Below are 19,610 nucleotides of genomic sequence, written 5' to 3' on the forward strand. Positions count from 1 at the left end.
TTAGAAAAGTCTTTTCATGACATCGACAAAAACATGCTTCAGAAATATCAGTTCTTTGCATAGGCGAGGCTAGCAGAAACAGATGCACAATAAAGAGTGAATTGTAACCCTATCATATCACAAATTAGATAGGTCTTACAAAACAAAGAAAACGGAGAGGATAAAAAGGAAAGGAAAATAAAGGAAGAAAACCTGATGAAACATACTATAAAAGATTGATTACCTAAATTTGGTGCATGCTCTAAAATTTACCATTGTTATATGATATAAGAATAAAATACATGAATATAAAATTGTGTAAGAACTGTTTACTCTTGTTCTCTTAATTTCTTCAAACAACTAACAGGATTGGGCAAAACACACATCAAAGAATAGGTAATTTGACCCCAGTGTTGGGATTGACTTCATTAATCCTGTTTTTCTCATATCTGTTCTTAAGCAATGCCTTACACGAATACATAGACATGTAAATCTTGTAAACTGCAACTGCTTCAACCAGCATCCTTTTTCAGAACCCCCTGATCTGAACACCCAATCTGCAGCAATGTAGTCCCTTGTGGTTCTACTGATGGTTTGTTTGCACATGATCAAACCATCTAAAAATTGTAGATTTATTTTGTCATCATTTAGAGGCATTCCTAGTCAATCTGACATTTTTTTTTCTACTTTTCTCTTCCTTTAAAAGTATTGAACAACCAATATAAATATATTGAAGGAACTTGTAATACAGTACTATCTACCTCAAAAGCCTTGAGGCAACGAGAAATCATACCAGGAACTTAAAAACCAAATTACTGGGTTCATCTTCCAGAGGAATACAACTGGAAGACTAGAGAAAAAACAATAAGCTACCTCATCATTGGCTCTGGACTTCTTGGGGTTAGATGAAGCTGCATTTCCAGCTACATGTGGCCCAATAGTAGATGAAGTGGAAGGGACCCCTACAGATTTGGTATTGCTAGAACTTGCGGAATCCAGTTTTACCATCTGAGGCAGTTGTTTGTTTGTTACGGATGGTAATCCTTGAATCTTCATATTTGAACTGTCTGTTCTGACCAAATCAGTATCCTGTTGTTACATTGAAGGTGTTCATCCCTGGGGTTAGTATGGACGATGAGCATTTCAGATACACATTTCTAAATGGCAATTGGAATTTATTATTAGAAAATTTATCTATGATATTGATATGTTATTTTGTTATTTATATCCAAAATCAAAGGGATGAACAAGAGTATTTACTGTTAGGGACTGTTTGGAAATCATAAACTTGGACCCGTAGGGGATAAAACTGCAGGTTTGGATCTCAAAATTCTGTCCTTTTGTAAGGTATAACCCAGAGGTAACGTGCTATAAGGAGTTACAGAAACAAACAGTAAAGCAGGACCTAAGAATGTAAACTAAGAGTTTCTAAACTAGATCAAACAATGAGAAACAACCAAGATACATTTAAAAAATAAGTAGGAGGATAAAATAAGGTCAGTAAGTCTGGTCATACCACAAGTAGGAGACAGCCTAATTCTCATTAATGAAATTCCTATTAAGCTAAAGATCTCTATGTCTAAATACTGCATTATCTATATTAAAAACGAGAAGCTCTTTCCTAACTTTGTAGTTATTTCAACCGTTCTGTTTTCACAAAGCATTGTAGGACTGGTTTTCTTAGTTGGTTCCTGATATAGAAAAATGAAAGGACAGGATTCCTGTAGCCAACCACAAATGGTTGGGATGGCTAAGTTGATAGTAGATTTAATTTTCTTAATTGAAATTTATTGTATGTCCTGATTGAGTTTTCCGTTTTTTTTTTTTTTTTTTTTTTTTTTTTTTTTTTTTTAATTTTCTTGATCATCTCTTTGTGCAAGGAAGAGATGATCAAGGGTAGATCCCTAGGGGAGTGCCTTTAGGCGATGAGTTTTTCAAAATAAAAAAAATTGTAAATCCTAGGGTAGATCCCTAGGTTTTATAGTAATAAGTAGTGATCTTTAACTAACAATCACCATAGTTCTCATGAAATAAGTATAAACCCCATAGCAATAGATATAAAGTGAACATATTTATGAGTAGAAAAATAAGGAAAGAAACATAGAAAACATAAGGGTTGAGCCCTTGTTTTGGTCCTAGGAAGAAGAAGAAGTCCTATTGATTATTCTTGTGTGCCAATTGGATAAACTCTTCAAGTTATTTTTTACTTATCAATCCAGGTTTTAAAGTCCTAATGGGTTCAAGACCATGTCACTGACTTGTGTCTCAATAAGAAAATAACGAAAAGAAACTAGTATAAGAATAACGATATTAACACTATAAACCCAATATATGATTAGTTTAGTCTAATAATATCTATTGCACTACTATTAGCAACATAAATAAAAATAAAATATTGTATGGTGTCTTACATATATGTGGGCGTTTTGGTGAGACGACCCTCCAAGAAGAGACCTGTATTGATTCTTATGTACAACTATGCTAAGCTGTTGTATTTATTTTTATGTACAAGGCTAGATGTATACATATACTATAAGAGACCTGTGCGATGCACAGGCTGGTGTTAAAAGATGCCTATGTTTTTTCTTTTTTTTTTCCGGTTTTAAAAGATGCCCATGTTTGGTTTTGGGAACTGAATTGATTGTGGGCTAATTTAAATAGATCCTTTTACCAAAAAAATAAATAGTCCCATGTTTGATTTTTTTTATTATTTTAATTAAAAAAACCACAAAATTCTAAGGGTGTTGGGAAGCAATGTGAAGTAAGAAAACATAGACAACTGCAATTATAAGTATATAGTATAGATAGATGCATTTTCTGTTTTGATAAATTTATTACAAAGTATAAACCGGATTTAACTTGTATTATAAAAGATTAGGATATTAAATAAACAATAAGCCAGAATAATGAAGGCATACCTCACTTTTTGTTGACCTTTCATGAAGGTGTTCTGTTTCTTGCATTTCAGCATCTTTCTGTCTTCCAGTTCTGTATCAAGGAAATATTTTAGAAAGTTTGTGGAGGTACAATCCACCAAAAAAAGAGAAAATAGATAAGGGTTAGAAAAGTCAACTCATCCACACTTGAATTCCTAATTATAAGTAGGTACATACTGAAGGATAAATCAAAGAAGGCAACTTGAATACTATTCATGCAAGCATTCTAATTTTAAAGTGATAAATATTTAAAACAGACTTCAGGTGCGTATGGCTCTTCAAGGGCCACAAATACATCTAAAGAGCATTACAGTATTATCTCAATGTGTTTGGAGGGTGGATAGAGTAAACATACATCAGCGAATGGAATTCTCCCTGATATATTAACAAATAAAATAGTGCTTCTGAATTGATCTCATCCTTTACTGTTTCACTTTTTTTTTATGTAATTACTTAACATTTCAACAAAATACCTATTGTATCAACAGACAATTCAATACGTCAGCTGTCTCAATTTCTGTTGGTGCTTCCTACCTTCCTAGAAAGGCTAGAACATTACTTGAGATCCTAACAAGCAGGGATTTGCATGGTCTAAAGAAAACAGGGAAGATAGCCTGGAAAGCCATCCCTTCAGCAATAATATGGATAATGGACAGTATGAAAGGAAAGGATTGATATTCTTTGAGAGTACAGTTTCTTAAGATGACTGAGTTCTTCAAACAGCAATAGCAATGGAAATTTGGTTGTCTGTGGAAAAGATGTTTCAGGGAAATCCCTCCAAATTCTCACTTTTCAGTGGCTACCTTTTTTTTGAATGCAGTGTTTTTATCATTTTTGTATGTAAGGTGGTTTTGTAAAGTCTCTCACTGTATTTAAGCTGACATTTTGTTTGTTCTCTCTTAGTTATTCAACTTTTTACAAAAAAGAAGTTTAAAACATGTCCCAGTTTAGAAAAAAAAGGGTGAAGACAGCAGAAAGGGACAAAAGAGAAGTAACTTACAAGGAAGCTTGATGATTAGAAGCGAGTTGGTGTTCATAGCATGAGCCACTCACAGACCCATGATTTTGTTCTTGTTGATTAAGTTGAACAAGGGGATCAGCAACTTTCTGCTTCAAATCAACAACATATTGTTCTGTCAGAGCAATTTCCTCAAGTTTTGCCTTTGTCTTTAGCACACTTAAAATTATAAATCTGGTGTGCATATGAAATAAAGATCAATATGGGGGAGAAATTCTGATTGATTTCTAGACTAACCATCTTATCTAAGTTGACTGAAACATTTGAGTGCCCCATTGGCTTATCGAGCCCAGCTTCCAAAGATGCTCTGAGATCTCTTTCTCTTTGCAACTGCTCCTGCAGCCTTGCCACCTATTATCACAATAAGCACTTCTCATGTTATAACCTCAAGGATAGTAAATGTCAAAATAAGATGAAAATATCCAGTTTATATGAAACTGTAATGGATTGGTTACTTGGAATTGAGTGAAAAGGAGACAATGCTAGCTACACTATTCTGTGAAGTTAAGTTCAAGCATGGCCACGGTAGAGACCACAAGTGACAGCCCACATCTACAGTTACTAGCTGATGATGTTGTTAGAAGCATGGGGAAAGGCCATTATGCTCAGGTATTTATAATAAATACCCAGAACCTTGGCTTTGTTTGACATATTAATTACAATGCTTTTTAATGAACAAGCTTGTTTCATTATCTATAATCCTGAAAAATCCAACAAGGCAAAGTCTCTCATACTCATGGGTGATGGAAAATGAACTCCTTGTCCCTACCCACTCTTGCAGTAGGTGACTCATCAATAGGAACATTCTTATTAATGCCACCTTCTACTATGGCATGATTAGCCTAAGAAGAGGGTGGGCCATGCAAATCGTAACAAAAATTAATAACTCAGTTTAGCTGAACACTTTAACTGCGTAGCAGGCAGTGGAACCAATGATAGCGCCCCAAACCAGTGTTTTAAATACATGGGGCCCACAATGAGGGGTTGAATGTTTGTGGGTCCCATGTATTTTATCAAGGTGTGGAGCACTATTTTTGGTTCCACAGCCTGCTGAACAACTATTGTGTTCAGCTAATCCTATCTCAAAAATTAACTGTATGATCTAGTCCCAAATGGGCACTCTCGGACTTGACCATGCCCACTACTGTTCCTACCACCACCTCTTGCTTCCCTACTAGCACCACTAGGGGTGCAACTTGGGCGGGTGCAACTTGATCCCAAACCAACCCAACCCGCAATTTTACATGGCTTGAGCTTGGATTTTCGGTCCTCGAGCTAGGCTTGGGCCCAAAAGTTTGGACTTTTTTATTTTTCAGGCCAGGCCCAAGCCTAACACTAAGGTAGCCTGAACTCAGCCCAAGCCTGACCTGTCTATGTACATAAATATATGCATATTTTCTTTTGATAAACCATACATATATGCATACATGCATACATATATACATATATTTATATTAAACTTTAGTGTGGGCTGATTTACAAACGTGAGCCTGGCTCGGAGTTGAGCCTAAACAGAATGCATCAAATTTTAGTTTGAGCTTAGGCCAGGCTTGAGACTTAAGTCCAATTCTTAGGGTTGGGCTTGGATTGAGCTTAAACCCAGCCCAACCCACCTGACTTGCACCCCTAAGCACCATGACCGCCCCTAAAGCCATGACCAACACCTCTAACTATACCCCTTCCACAAAAGCCTTCACCATCACCACCACCACCTCTGGTAACTGCTAAGGCTGATTTATCTTACATAGTGGTGTGCTCACTACGTGGGGTGGATTCAATGTGAGAAAACACCTCTGAAAGAGAAGGAAGGTCATTACTTCCTAAAATTTGAGCTTTCATTGGCTCAAACTCAGATCTCGACCCTAAAAAAAATTTAGCATCATCCAAATGTTTTCCCTGCCCTTGTTGTACCTTCAAGTCTATAGAGAAAGGCTGATAAACATTCAATTCATTCCCTAAACTCTTCAAAGAAGCATAGTACTCTTCCACACTTTTATCTCACTGTTGGAGAGTAAAGTAATCCTAATATAATTGCTAAACTCTCGGGCATTGTCCTATCCGGAATACAATTGCCTAGCATGCTCCCAAATTTCTTTTGTAGTATCCATAAACATAAGACACATTTATGTGATTCTTCATACTCTTCCATAATGAAGTCATAATTTGTGCATTTTCTTGCATCCATTCACTGTGCCCTTTAGATCTACTCTTTGGTTGGTCTTCCATAATGTAATTCAGTTTGCCCCTTCCAATCAAAGAAACTTCCATCGATTTGGTCCATGGTACATTATTTGTGCCATTGATCTTAATAGTAGTCAGTTGGACATACATTAGGTCTAATTGTACTACCACTGCTGATTTAGAAGTTAGAACCACTAGCGGAAGAAGCCATTGAGAGAGGAATCACAAGCAATTAGGAAAGTAAACTATAGTCATCCATAACAAGGAAACAAACCTGTTACACTACGTCTCAGCACCGAAAAGAAACAAGGAACCACACAGCCACTTGGTGATGGAGACCGCTTTGAGACTGAAGTGTCACATAGAATTCATACTTATTTTAGGCATAGACAAACATTAGTTTAGAGATTACTTTGATTAATGCAAAATTTGGATTTAATTGTAAAATTTCTTCTTAGCAGGGGGTTATTTGTAATTTTCATATTTGGTAGGGATTTAATTGTAACTTTTAGTTTCTAGGTTTCTTATAAATTTACATTATATGTTAGGGTTATATTATGTTATGTTTTGAAGAATAGAAACTTTTGAAATTTCTTCTTCAACTTGTCCTCTCTCTCTCTTCTTCCTCCTGTTTCTTCTTCTTTTGTTCTAACAGGTGGTGCTGCATCAGTTTGGTACTAGAGCCTGACCCACGCCTCCATTGTTTGCTCCTTTGTCTTCCCCAACTCTTGGCTGAACCAGGTAGCAGCTCACCACCACTCCCTCACTCTCTTAGTCTCTTCCGCTACCTCTCTCTCTTGTTCTCCCACTCTCTTCTTATCTTCTTCCTCTTCTTCCACTCTCTTAGTCTATTCTTCTTTTTCTCTTCTCCCAGTCCTATTTTCTGCAACCAAACCTTGCAACAGTCATTGCCTCACTTTCTCTCTCTCTGCCTCTTTTCTTTCTTTCTCTTGTTTCCTTCCCCAATTCTGTTTTCAGCAACAGAGCCTTAACAATACCTGTCTCACTCCAATGGTTTTTCCTCTCTTGTTGTTCCCCTCTCTGTTCTCCCACTGCCTCTTTCTTTCCCACTTTCCTTTGTTTCTTCTTGTGTTTCTTCTTCTCTTTCTTTTTTCCCCTTTCCTGCTGTTACAGATAGTAAGCACTGCCCTTATATCCTTTCTTCATTCTCCGCTTCCTTTTTCCTCTCTTTTTCCCCCTTCCTTCTCTCTTTTTCGTTTTCCCTGCCGCTGCAACAAAGCAACAAATGCCACTGTCCACAACTATTCTCTCTCCCTTTCTGTAGTGATTGAATTGACCACTTTCATCCGTCTCCCATGGTGTTATCACTCTATAACAGCAGCCTCTTCTCTTGGTAATTCCATCATCTTTACTTCATAGCACATGTAACCATACGAGACTTTGGAATGAGCTTGTTGTAGCTGAGTTCAGAAAAGCTAGAGGTCACTAGACCGAAGGATTGATTATTCAATTCTGGCTGGAGTTTTAAAAACACATCACAGTTGATTATTCAATTCTCTTCCATTTGGGTTTTGGATTAATTCCTCTATCTATTGAGTAAGCTGGTCATTACTATCAAGTCCTTAGAAATTTTGTAAAAGCCGAAAATACATACATAACCATCTTACCATCAGTAACTTGCATATTATTGTGTGCCTCATCTTTCTTTCATTCAAAAAAAGGCAGGCCTCTTATTTCTATAGTTATTTACCATATATATCTTACACCTATATTCTTGTGTGAGCCTAGCATAATTTTTTTTTTTAATTTTAGATTTTCCAAGAGTGCCTTGCATTAGTTTAGAATTTTAATTACTTATTTGTGATATTTTGTCTGTATTGGTATTGCACCCTTTTACTTTCATCCTATTATCCTTACCTTAATACCCTATCATCATGGTACTTTCTACTAGAGAAGCCTTGACCAAAGTCCAAGAAGAAACAAAAGCAATTTTTGAAGAAGAGATACAAACCCTTAGTTCAGATATAAATGCCCTTAAAGAGTCTATGGCTGAATTAATGAAACAGATATTTGTATCCATGGGAAATCACCTTGTTGAAGACTCAAGGAATGACCCCCAAGAGTTTACCATTGGGCATAATTATCGAAATGGTCAACCCATAGGTTCTAGTGCTCAACAACTGGGTGTTCTCCCAACCCCAACTACTAGGATCCATCAACCACAAATGAATATGGGTAGGGAGAGTCAAGTTCCAAACTTGGGACATACATGCAATCACATAGGATGTTAGGCCGTGGGTACCGTACCAACAACCCACAAGAATTAGATGATTAGGACGGATTTCTGGAGAGTGACTTTGAGGATCACCCTAGACATAGGCAATATCACAATAGACATCAGGATAGATTCCCTCCACATCATCAAGGCCAGATTCAAGATGACCAAAGAGATTTCCGTGAGGATGGTGAAATCACAAAGGTCAAAGTGGATGCCTCTAGCTATGGTGGTAGATTAGATCCAAGTGCTTTCCTAGATTGGTTAGCAAATATGGAAGACTACTTTGACTGGTATAACATGTTTGATACCCAATGCATTCGCTTTACCAAGATAAAGTTAGTAGGGTCTCCCAAGCGTTAATGGCAAGAAGTCCAATGGGACATTCAGCGTCTAGGTGAGGCACCCATCACTTTTTGGGCTGAAATGAAAACTGAAATGAAAGAAAAATATATTCCCACATATCATAAAAGGCAATTATTGGAGCAATGGATGAACTTGAAACAAGGGTCGTTAAGTGTGCCTGATTATCTTAACCGATTTGAGGACTTGTCTATGAAATGTGATATAAGGGAAGAACAATAGGTGACCCTCACCAAAACAAGGGTCGTTAAGTGTGCCTGATTATCTTAACCGATTTGAGGACTTGTCTATGAAATGTGATATAAGGGAAGAACAATAGGTGACCCTCACCAAGTTCATTAATGAATTAAGACTTGAATTGAAAAGAGAACTGAATCTACATTCTCTTAAGACCATAGAAGAGGCTTACCATAAGGCCTTAGAGCTTGAAAATTTCCAAAAGCTTTCTGCCTTTCAGTGTTTGTCTTCCCAAACTGGGGAGACCCAAGCACCCAAAACCAACACTGTCTACTAGTACTAAATCCTATTCAAAGAGCCAACACTAACACTACTTCTAGTTCATTATATAAAGGGTCTGACATTCAGTATTTTAGTTGTGTAAAGGACATGTAACTTCATGTTGTCCGAATCGAACTTTAACCATAGGCATAGATGTAGAAGAGTCTTTTGAGGTGAAGATGTTGATAAAGTTGTTGAGTCTTTAGCCCTTTGAGACTGAATTTGAAGAGGACCAAGGTTGTGTCGGTGATCACCACCTTAATGTTATGAGGTGCATCTTGTCCACTCCTATTGAGACAAATGACTGGAGGTGTACTAGCATTTTTTAAGCCTATTAAATGTGGGTATGCTATGTGCAAAGTCGTCATCGATGGAGGCAGCTCCATGAATGTCGTATCCAAATCTGCCATATTTGGTAGACAATGTATGCTCTTAGCTCCAATCAGATTGATCTATACTAACATTTATGTTTAAATAATAAGAGTACATTATTGTTTTATGTTCAGATTGGTGTGTTTTTGTGAATTACTCCTTAAACTGGGCAATTATGAGACTTGTGTTAGTTTAGAATGTTATCAGCCATTGGATAGACTTGGGGAGTTTGTCCTAACAAGGCTGACATTGGTGTGCTGCTGAATTAGTGGACCAACTTGTCTCAGCTGCTAGGGTTAGACCCCAAGCACAATCAGTTGGTGTTTGGAAGAAGTACTAAACCTGGACTAATTTTCAGTTATGTACTGGGCCTTGGAGATAGATGGGCAAAACTAGAAAATTGCACTTAAACCTAGACTTGATTATGATACTACACTAAGTCTTGGACTGAGCTACTTTTGATATGCCAACCAATGAGATCCATCAAGGGACAAATACTTGGCCATGTTCGTAGTTTAGGACATTACTTGAGTGGGTGATCAAATTGATAGGATCAACTCCTTTGCCAGACAAAGTGAATATCAGGGTTTACACTCTTTCTCCGATGAAAACCTAAAACTGTCGGTAGTAGATTTCAATAGTATTTGAAATTGTATTTGCAAAATGTATTTATACATATTGTTGACAGGTGTATTATATGTACTATACGCAGGTTTAGTGCCCGCAGGGGTATTTTTGTAATTTTGTAGACCTCTTGTGTTGTACGGCAAGTATAGTATAAATACAAATGCTTCACTCGACTGAAGCTGTTCTTTTGAGGCCTTAACTCAGTAGCCTCTTCTTTCTTCTTCTTCTTCTTCTTCTTCTTCTTCCTTCTTTCCCTTCTTCTTCTCCTTCTTCTCCTGCTCAACATGGTATCAGAGCAGGACCGTCCAGGTTTGGAAAACAACCGGCTGAGGTCTCTCTCCACTGCTGCGTAGAAGCTATAGTCCTGATGCTCGAAGACAAGGAAGAGGAAGCATTCTCTAGTGCTGCGGTTAGTCTCCACTGCCGAGTAGGGTTCTGCTACAAGAAAGCTGACTGTTCAACTCTCTAGCGCAGAAAAGGGTTCTGCTACAAGTTTTTTTCTTCTTCATCTTTCATCCTTCAGCCCAAGGTGTTGGTAACTGGAGTTGCTCGGCTAAGAAGACTGTAGAAAACCATCCAAGATGTACGAAGGAGGGTTCTGACCTGAAGAGAAGTTTGAGTCCATGAATGTACTACCTACTCACAGTTCGGGTGACCTAGGTACTGAACTGAATTTTTTCTGTTTATGGTTCTCTTCTTGCACTCTTTCGATGGACTGTTAATGTCCCAAAATCTGAGTAGGGACTGCCCCCCTTCCTCCGATTGTGTGTTGCTCTATTCAGCTCTCTAAGGGATTGTTGATGAACCCTAAACCCTAAGTGACTGTTCGGCTGCCTTGGAAAGTGGATATCAGCCGATTAGGTGTGGTGAACCACCACTCGTATTGCTGTTCCTACTGAAATGTTTTTTAGCTGAGAAGCTGCAATAAAGTTGTAAAACTGTAGGTCATTCAGACCTGGTTACACTGCAAGTGCAGTTCGTATATTGTTCTATGGACTCCTACACAGTGTAGGTCATACAACCTAGTACTGCAGCTGCAGTGTTTGTGCTTGGTTCTCTGTGAAACCGAAAATCAACAAGTTCCTAGTTGTGGACTGTAGCAGCTCTGTAAGGCGGTGTTTTGAACCTAGAAGCATGAATAGTGAAGATTCAGCTACATCCAGAATCTCTACAATGCTGAATGGAATGAGTGGGAGCAGTGACCTATCCTTCCCTATGGCTGTTGTTCCTCTTGATGGGTTAAACTACCTAGAGTGGTCAAGGGGGATCAAGCTATACATAATTGCAAGGGGAAAAATAGGCTACATAAATGGAAGAATCAAAGAACCACCTTCTGGAAATGCAGAACATGATAGATGGGATCAGGAGAACAATATGGTTATGCCATGGATTTTGATCTCCATGCAACCGCAAATAAGGAAGAATTTCATGTGGCTGAAACTGCAAATGGGATCTGGGAACAGGCAAAATCCACATATTCTGAACTTTGACACTATGCCAAGATTTATCAACTACAAGCAGCTTCATCTACTTGTAAACAGGGGGAGAGGAGTTTATCAGTTTATTACTCTAACTTGACCATTGTTTGGAAGGAGTTGGACCATTACCAGAATATTGATTGGAAGTGTGATGAAGATGCAAAATTGTATAAGAAACTTGTCTCACAACAAAGAGTGTTTGCTTTTTTACATGGTCTCAATCCTATCTATGAATCCATCAGAGTACAGATTCTAAGTTCTAAGGATCTTCCTTCAATTCCGGAGTTCTATGCTCTTGTCCAGTCTGAAGAGAGTAGGAGGAACTTGATGAACAGCACCGGAGTGGCACGGGGTTTACTACTCCACATGAATGTTCCCAAACGATTTTGGCTTGAGGCCGTCCTTTGTTCTACATACCTCATTAACCGAATGCCCTCTCGTTGGTTGGAGTACAAAGCCCCACATCAGCTTCTCTTTCCTAAGGCCCCTCTTCTTTCTATTCCTCCTCATGTTTTTGGTTGTCAGTGCTTTATCCAAAACCTATCTCCCACCCGGGGAAAATTGGACTCTCGTGCTATCCCGTGCATATTTCTTGGCTACTCATTCTCTCAGAAAGGGTATCGTTGCTTTGATCATTTTTCTCGAAAATTCTATGTCTCCATGGATGTTGCTTTCTTTGAAGATGAACCCTTCTTTCCTGTTTCTCCTCAGGGGGAGTGTAGGCATGAGGAGAAACTGGTTCAACTTCCTCCTCTTCCTACTCCTTCTCCTTCTCCCCCTTCTCATTCTGATCCTCCACCTTTCCGTGTTTTTTCTCGTCGTCATAAAGGCCAACCAAGTTCAAGAGCTATGGAGAATCTAGAAGCCGTACCTCAAGTGCCATCAAATTCCTTGGGGGAAGATCATACTCACTCAGGTAACTTGACTCCCAACCTCCCTGTTGCTAATGATCTTGACCTTCCTATTGCCCACAGGAAAGGTGTTAGGTCATGCACCACTAAACACCCCATTTTCAACTTTGTTTCCTATGAGAACATCTCACCTTCATTTCGTGCTTTTCTTACCTCCATTGACAGTATCTCTATTCCCAAGAATGTGGCAGAAGCTCTCTCAATACAGAATGGACAAAGGCCATGAAGGAAAAAAATTGATGCCCTTCATAAGAATGGCACGTGGGAATTTGTTGATCTCCCTAAGGGAAAGGATCCAGTTGGATGTAAATGGGTGTTCACTGTTAAGCATGGGGCTGGTGGAACCATGGAGAGGTATAAAGCTTGTTTAGTGGCAAAGGGTTTTACTCAAGTATATGGAGTTGATTATGCAGAAACCTTTGCCCTTGTTTCCAAAATGAACTCTATTAGAGTACTTTTCTCTCTTGCTTCCAATTTGAATTGGGATCTACATTAGCTCGACATCAAGAATGCCTTCTTGAATGGTGACCTTGAAGAGGAAGTTTATATGGTTCAACCCCCCGGTTTTTTGGCTCAAGGAAGTGAACAAAAAGTGTGCAAGTTAAAGAAGTCTTTATATGGGCTGAAGCAATCACCAAGAGCTTGGTTCAGTAGATTTCATACTGTAGTTCAGCAAAGGGGATACAAGCAATGTCAGTCAGATCACACACTATTTGTAAAAAGAGTATAAGGTAAAATGGCTGCCCTAATAGTATATGTGGATGACATAATTGTTACTGGTGACTGGAAGGATGAAATTCAAATTTTGAAGGGCTTCCTTGCCACTCAGTTCAAAGTGAAAGATCTAGGACCCGCCAAATACTTCATTGGAATTGAGGTTGCCTGATCAAAAAAGGGTATCTTCATTTTCCAAAGGAAATATGTCCTAAATTTGCTTAAGGACACTGGAAAGATTGGGGTTAAACCAATTGACTCTCCCATTGACCCCAACCATAAGTTAAGTGACAACCAAGGTGAACCTCTTAAGGATGTGAAGCAATTTCAGAGGCTTGTAGGGAGATTGTTGTACCTCTCTATGACTCGTCCAGACATAGCATATGCTGTTGGTGTCCTCAGCCAGTTCATGCATGCTCCTAGGTCCACTCATCTTGAAGCAGCGGAGAGAATACTGCGGTATCTTAAGAAGTTCCCAGGTGCTGGTTTATTATTCCAGAAACATGGACATTTGAGAGTTGAAATTTACACAAATGCGGATTGGGCTGGATCTCAAAGTGACAGAAGGTCTACTAGTGGTTACTGCACCTTTGTAGGAGGGAACCTTGTTACTTGGAGGAGTAAGAAGCAAACCGTGGTAGCTAGATCCAGTGCTGAAGCTGAGTACCGTGCAATGGCACACGGAGTAGCCGAAGGTACTACATGATAAAACAAAGCACATTGAAGTTGACAAGCACTTTATCAGAGAGAAAATCATCACAGGCGAAGTATGCACTCCATACATCAGCTCTGAAGACCAACTAGTAGACATCTTTACAAAAGGGCTAAACCATTCCAGACACCAAGGTCTCTGTGACAAGTTGGGTATGATTGATATCTATGCCCCAACTTGAGGGGGAGTGTTGACAAGTGTATTATATGTACTGTACACAGGTTTAGTGCCTGCAGGGGTATTTTTGTAATTTTGTAGACCTCTTGTGTTGTACGGCCAGTATTGTATAAATACAAATGCTTCCTTCTTTCCTTTCTTCTTCTCCTTCTCCTACTCAACACATATATTATGATATTTTCTAAAAAAGGTTTACAAACGGTTTTAATCCCAGGATCTATCTAAGTAGGGGGTATGACTGCATTTTGCAGTCAGGGAAGAGGTCCTTCCTTTTGAGCAGTGTTTTGATTATTAAGGGATGAGAGGTCCTTCCTTTAGGGCAAGAGACCATTAGAGGACTGATAACTTAATGGGCTTTATCTCATATCAGTTCATCATCCTTGGATTTCATAGGGTAGCTGAACCCGAGAATCACTTATACTTATGTGTTGGGCCCAAATTGAGCCCAACTTGTTTGGCTCAGGGGTCACTGTCCTCGTGCAGTGAATTTGGCCTGTCTCTTTCTAAACATAAACCAAACCCATATGGACTTGTGTGAGACCTTTGTAGGTCCCACGTCATACAATAATCAGGCTTAAGAGGTCATGCAATGCCTATGCATGTGAACTATTAAAGAAAATGGGCCTTAGGCTCATTACTAGTATGACTGGTTAAAGAGGTCACATGACAACTTGTCATGTGATATGGGTCGAATTTGGGTACGGAAATGGCTATGAAGCTCCATTCTTATGAGCGGATTAAGTCCTAACACAAATCTGATTTGGGTTAAGATCTAATCCAATTAGGATAGAGATCTATATAAGGGATTAGAGAGGGAGGGCAAACCATGCATTCTCACTTCCCTCTCTTGCTCTCTTTCTCTTCTCCCTTGCACCCAAAAGCCCTTCAAACCGACCATAGTGAGGGCTGATTCCCATCAGTCCTCCGCTATGTTTTTGAAGAAAAACATCAGAGAATATCAGGTTCACATAGCTGCATCAAGCCCAAGCTAGTTGGAGCTCAATTTGTCTGGAAAGGTGTTGCTCAATCGATTTCACACATACAACTACGCCATCTTCAGTTGGAGGTCGATTTGGGTTTGATATGGGTGTGAACCACCACTTTGGGAGCTGCATATTGTGGACTTTGTATCAGGTATTTTTAGTTATAAATTAGGGTTTCAAATCTGGTCCAAGTTTGGTGCAAGATTGATCCAAAAAATCAGATTTCAAAACACCGAAAAATCGATTCTCGGGTTGGGTTGGATTTTATTTTTTATTTTTTTAATTTCGGTCAGCAACCGTGACTGGTTCGACCATGTTTAATCAAGCTTTCAGTCCTTAGAATATCAAGAATGAAACTCAAACCTGAACCACACCCACAACCATATAGAGTAGCTTGGGTAGATAAAACTTCTTTACCCATAACCTAGAGGTGTTTGGTTTCCATCCAAACTGGTGATTATTCAGACAAGATATGGTGTGATGTTCTACCTATGGATGTTGCTCATGTCTTATTGGGGCATCCATGGTTATTTGATATGAATATTACCCATTATGGATGACCAAATACATACATCATCAAACTCGATGGGAAATCTATCCTTGTGAAACCAACTAAACCATCTGAGAAGGATAGATACAAAGAAGATGCTAGGTTTGCTACTATAAAGTTAGCTATAAATTCACTTGAGATCACAACCCTATTGAAAGAATTCCAGGATGTAGCCCCAAAAGAGTTGCCTAACCTCCCACATTATAGGATGAATCTAAAGGAGCATATTGAATTGTAACGACAAGTGGATGAACTTTTAGAAAGAGCTTTCATTCATGAGAGTTTAAGTCCATGTGTTGTGCCAGCCCTATTAACCCCTAAGAAATATGGAACTTGGAGAATGTATACTGACAGTCGTGCAACCAATAAGGTCATAATTAAATATAGATTCCCAATACCTAGACTTGATGATATGTTGGATCTCATGGTTGGCGCACAATGATTTTATAAGATTGATCTTTGAAGTGAGTATCACCAAATTTGTATTAAAATTGGTGATGAATAGAAGACTGCTTTTAAAACAAAGGATGGGCTTTATGAGTGACTAGTCATGCCCTTTGGCTTGACTAGTGCGCCTAGTACTTTTATTTGATTTATGACTCAAATTTTCTGGCCCTTTTTTGGAAAATTCTTGGTGGTCTATTTTGATGACATTTTAATCTACGATCATTCTAAAGAAGAACATCTCCATCACCTTATTGAAGTTCTTGGAACATATCAAGCTGAAAATCTATATATGAATTTGAAGAAATGTCTTTCCAATACACCTTGGAAAGACACCTTGCATTTCTAAAGAAGAACATCTCTTAAAATTGTCTTTCCAATACACGTCGCATTTCTGACACTTTGAACCTTGGCTGCAAGCACTCCGATTAAATAGATTGAATTTATTCAAGAATACAAAATTGTCCTAAAACATTGTGCGAGTGTTGAGAGTAAACTTGCAGATGCCCTCAATCGTGTACTCATTGTCCTCCAAACCATGAGCATCAATGTGATAGGTTTTGAAAAGTTGAAAGACGAGTATCCTTCTGGCCCAAATTTTGGTCTCATTTTCCATGATGTGCAAAGTGGCAATCGACACAATTATCATTTCCCATTGCAGAATTTTCTTATAACAATTCAGTCAATTGATCAACTAGAAAAACACCTTTTGAGATTGTCCATGGCTTTACTCCTTTGTACACCTACTGACCTTGTTCCTTTACCTCTTGATGCTCGTACTTTTTCTTTTGTGGATTCTTTTGCCCAACATCTCCATGATTTGCATGCCAGTATAAGACGAAAAATTGCTTTAAGTAATGAGAACTATAGATTTGCTGCACATCGTAGAAATCAAGAATTCAATGAAGGATATTATGTCATGGTTTGTGTACATCTTGAGCGTTACCCAAACTACTCCTAAAGTTATATGCCTGAGCCAATGGCCCATTTCACATCATCTGAAAGATAGGACCTAATGCAAATGAACTTGACTTGCCTTTGGACATGGGATTTAGCTCAACTTTCAATGTGGAGGATTTGTTTCCGAATTGAGGCACCATCGAGCCTCCTACTCTACCTGCAAGTGTGCCCACAACCACTACTTCACCTTCGGTACCTGTACCTGTTCTGCCCCGAGTATGGTCTTCACATATCGAGCAGATCAAGAGTATTCTCCAAGATGAGATTACCACTTCTAGACTAGGTGGTTATCAGCATTGTCTTGTGAAATGGAAAGGTCATCCTGATACCGATGCTACTTGGATTTTAGAAGAGGAACTTCGTCACCTAGACCTAGATCCATTGGAGCAGTATTATTCCCTTATCTCTCCTGAGGAAAGTTCTTTTCTGTCGAGGAGAATTGGTGGAGATCACTTTGAGACCAAAGCGCCACATAGAATTCATACTTACTTCAGGCATAGACGACATTAGTTTAGAGTTTACTTTTGATTAATGAAAAATTTGGGTTTAATTGTAAAATTTCTTCTTAGTAGGGGTTTTTGTAATTTTCATATTTGGTAGGGATTTAATTGTAATTTTCAGTTTCTAGGTTTCTTATAAATTTACATTATATGTTAGGGTTGTATTATGTTATGTTTTGAAGAATAGAAAATTTTGAACTCTCTTTTTCCTTCAACTTGTCCTCTCTCTCTTTCTCCCTCTTTTCTTCTAACAAGTGGTGCTGCACCACTTGGAGCACTAAGCACTTAACACACTCATAGTTGAGTTACTGCCACACCACAGCACACCTCATGCACCAAACAGTCACACATTCCAACTCTCCCTCTTAGTGTTGTGGCAAGGAGGGAGCTCAGGAAACCACCAAGAATACAATAACTGTCACCACTTGAGGCTTTAAAGCCTCCTTTACTAAAGGGTGATCAGTCCTTTCAAGGTCTTTTCCTTTCTAAAAGGAACAAATGGAGTTCTGTCATCCTAGGGCACACAATAGGCATGAAAAGCAACGAGGTCAACCCCTACAGCTCTAATACCATACTATAGAAAGAACAGTTAAAAAAAGAGAAGAAAAAGGTGAGAAAACAACAGTAGAAAAGTTCAGTTGAGAGAAAGTAAGAGAAAAGAAGAGAAAATGAGATGAAAAAGGGTTTTCAAAAGAGAAGAATTGAACATTTTCTCTCTATCTGTCGACCCAAGGAATGCTCAGCTTCTAATATATTGACCGAAATTACAATACTACCCTCAGTAAGACATCTATAACAAATAGACTAGAAACAAAGGAAAACACTGATAAAACTGCCCCTATTGACTATAACAGGGTGAAGAGCAACTTTTTTGTTTTTCTTTTTTTGGGATCAAAGATATGAAAGTGGTATTGACTCCCAATTAGATAGCTCCCCTATTGTAAAATTCACCACCAGACCTCTATTAAGCAATCTTTTATGATGTCCCAAACATAAATGTTTGTATCTCAATATCAATATAACATGAAACAATTGACAAGAAATAGACTTGAGAAAAGAATGTAGGTGGAACATTTAAAGAGGAAATTATTAAGAGTTTTCTATTATTGGAAAATTACCAGCTTCGCTACCAATTTCAAAGAGCAGAAAGAGTATATACGAAACCATTGATTTGATGCACAAGAAAGAAAAATATGCATATCAGCTATCAAAGAGGCATATCTGTTCAGGAATATTATTTAGCTGGAAATTGCTGTTTCTAAACAAAACCAAAAGGAAAAAAGGATCTACTATCTAATATATACATCTTGCTCCAAAGCTAAACGGCGTTCATGCAAAGCCTTCTTTCGTCTTTCCAGACTTTCTTGAAGAATAGCATTCTCTTTTGCCTAGAATGGAAATAGATGGATATTAGAACAATATTCCACAAGTAACATCCTACAACTTTGAAAGAACTATGAACTGTAGAAGGACCAACCTCTTTGGCAATTTTATTTTGCAGTTCAGTTTTAGTGTCCTCAAGCCTCTGAATTACAATCCTAGATGATTTTCAACAATCAGATGAACAGAATAAATAGGGTTATGTGGTAGAATCAAATTTAAGAAAGACTAATCTTATAAAGTGATAGTCCCAAATAGATTCTAATGATGCCACAAACAAATCTAATACAAAGATGACAGTTATGAATTCAAAGAAACACACACAGCATTAACAATATTAGTGACAGAACTCATCTGACATATGGTTCCTAGGTTGACAGTTATGAATTCAATCATTTGTCTTTGTAGAGAAGATGGGCCAAATGGCCCATAACCCACAGCTTATGTTTATGTTTTATGTTATGTTTAGTTTTATGTTTGTCTTATTCTGTTAATGGGCCTTCTCTTTATGGGCCTGTTAACATTAGTTTATGTTTATGTAATTAGCTGCCGCACAACTAAGGGCTGTACGAACAACTCATCTCTCTAAAC

The 19,610-nt window shown here is 38.3% G+C and overlaps 1 protein-coding gene across 9 annotated transcripts in view; it reads right to left on the bottom strand.

Annotated features, from left to right (window-relative positions):
* Positions 1–19,610, bottom strand: part of LOC104608599 (rho GTPase-activating protein REN1-like) — a 98,447-nt gene that overhangs the window by 1,019 nt on the left and 77,818 nt on the right. For 4 of the 9 annotated variants that reach the window (XM_088890882.1, XM_019199653.2, XM_019199654.2 and 1 more), the window contains exons 18-23: positions 19,117–19,177; positions 18,944–19,027; positions 4,171–4,284; positions 3,916–4,025; positions 2,898–2,967; positions 853–1,068 (exon numbers count right to left, since the gene is read on the bottom strand). In XM_088890882.1, the coding sequence (XP_088747008.1) occupies positions 853–1,068; positions 2,898–2,967; positions 3,916–4,025; positions 4,171–4,284; positions 18,944–19,027; positions 19,117–19,177 (655 nt within the window). The remainder of the gene's footprint in view (positions 1–852; positions 1,069–2,897; positions 2,968–3,915; positions 4,026–4,170; positions 4,285–18,943; positions 19,028–19,116; positions 19,178–19,610) is intronic. The other 5 variants (XM_010274631.3, XM_088890877.1, XM_088890885.1 and 2 more) reach the window with 3 other exon arrangements.

Source organism: Nelumbo nucifera, chromosome 1 (assembly GCF_055504915.1).
Source record: "Nelumbo nucifera cultivar China Antique chromosome 1, China Antique-T2T, whole genome shotgun sequence".
Lineage (NCBI taxonomy): Eukaryota > Viridiplantae > Streptophyta > Magnoliopsida > Proteales > Nelumbonaceae > Nelumbo > Nelumbo nucifera.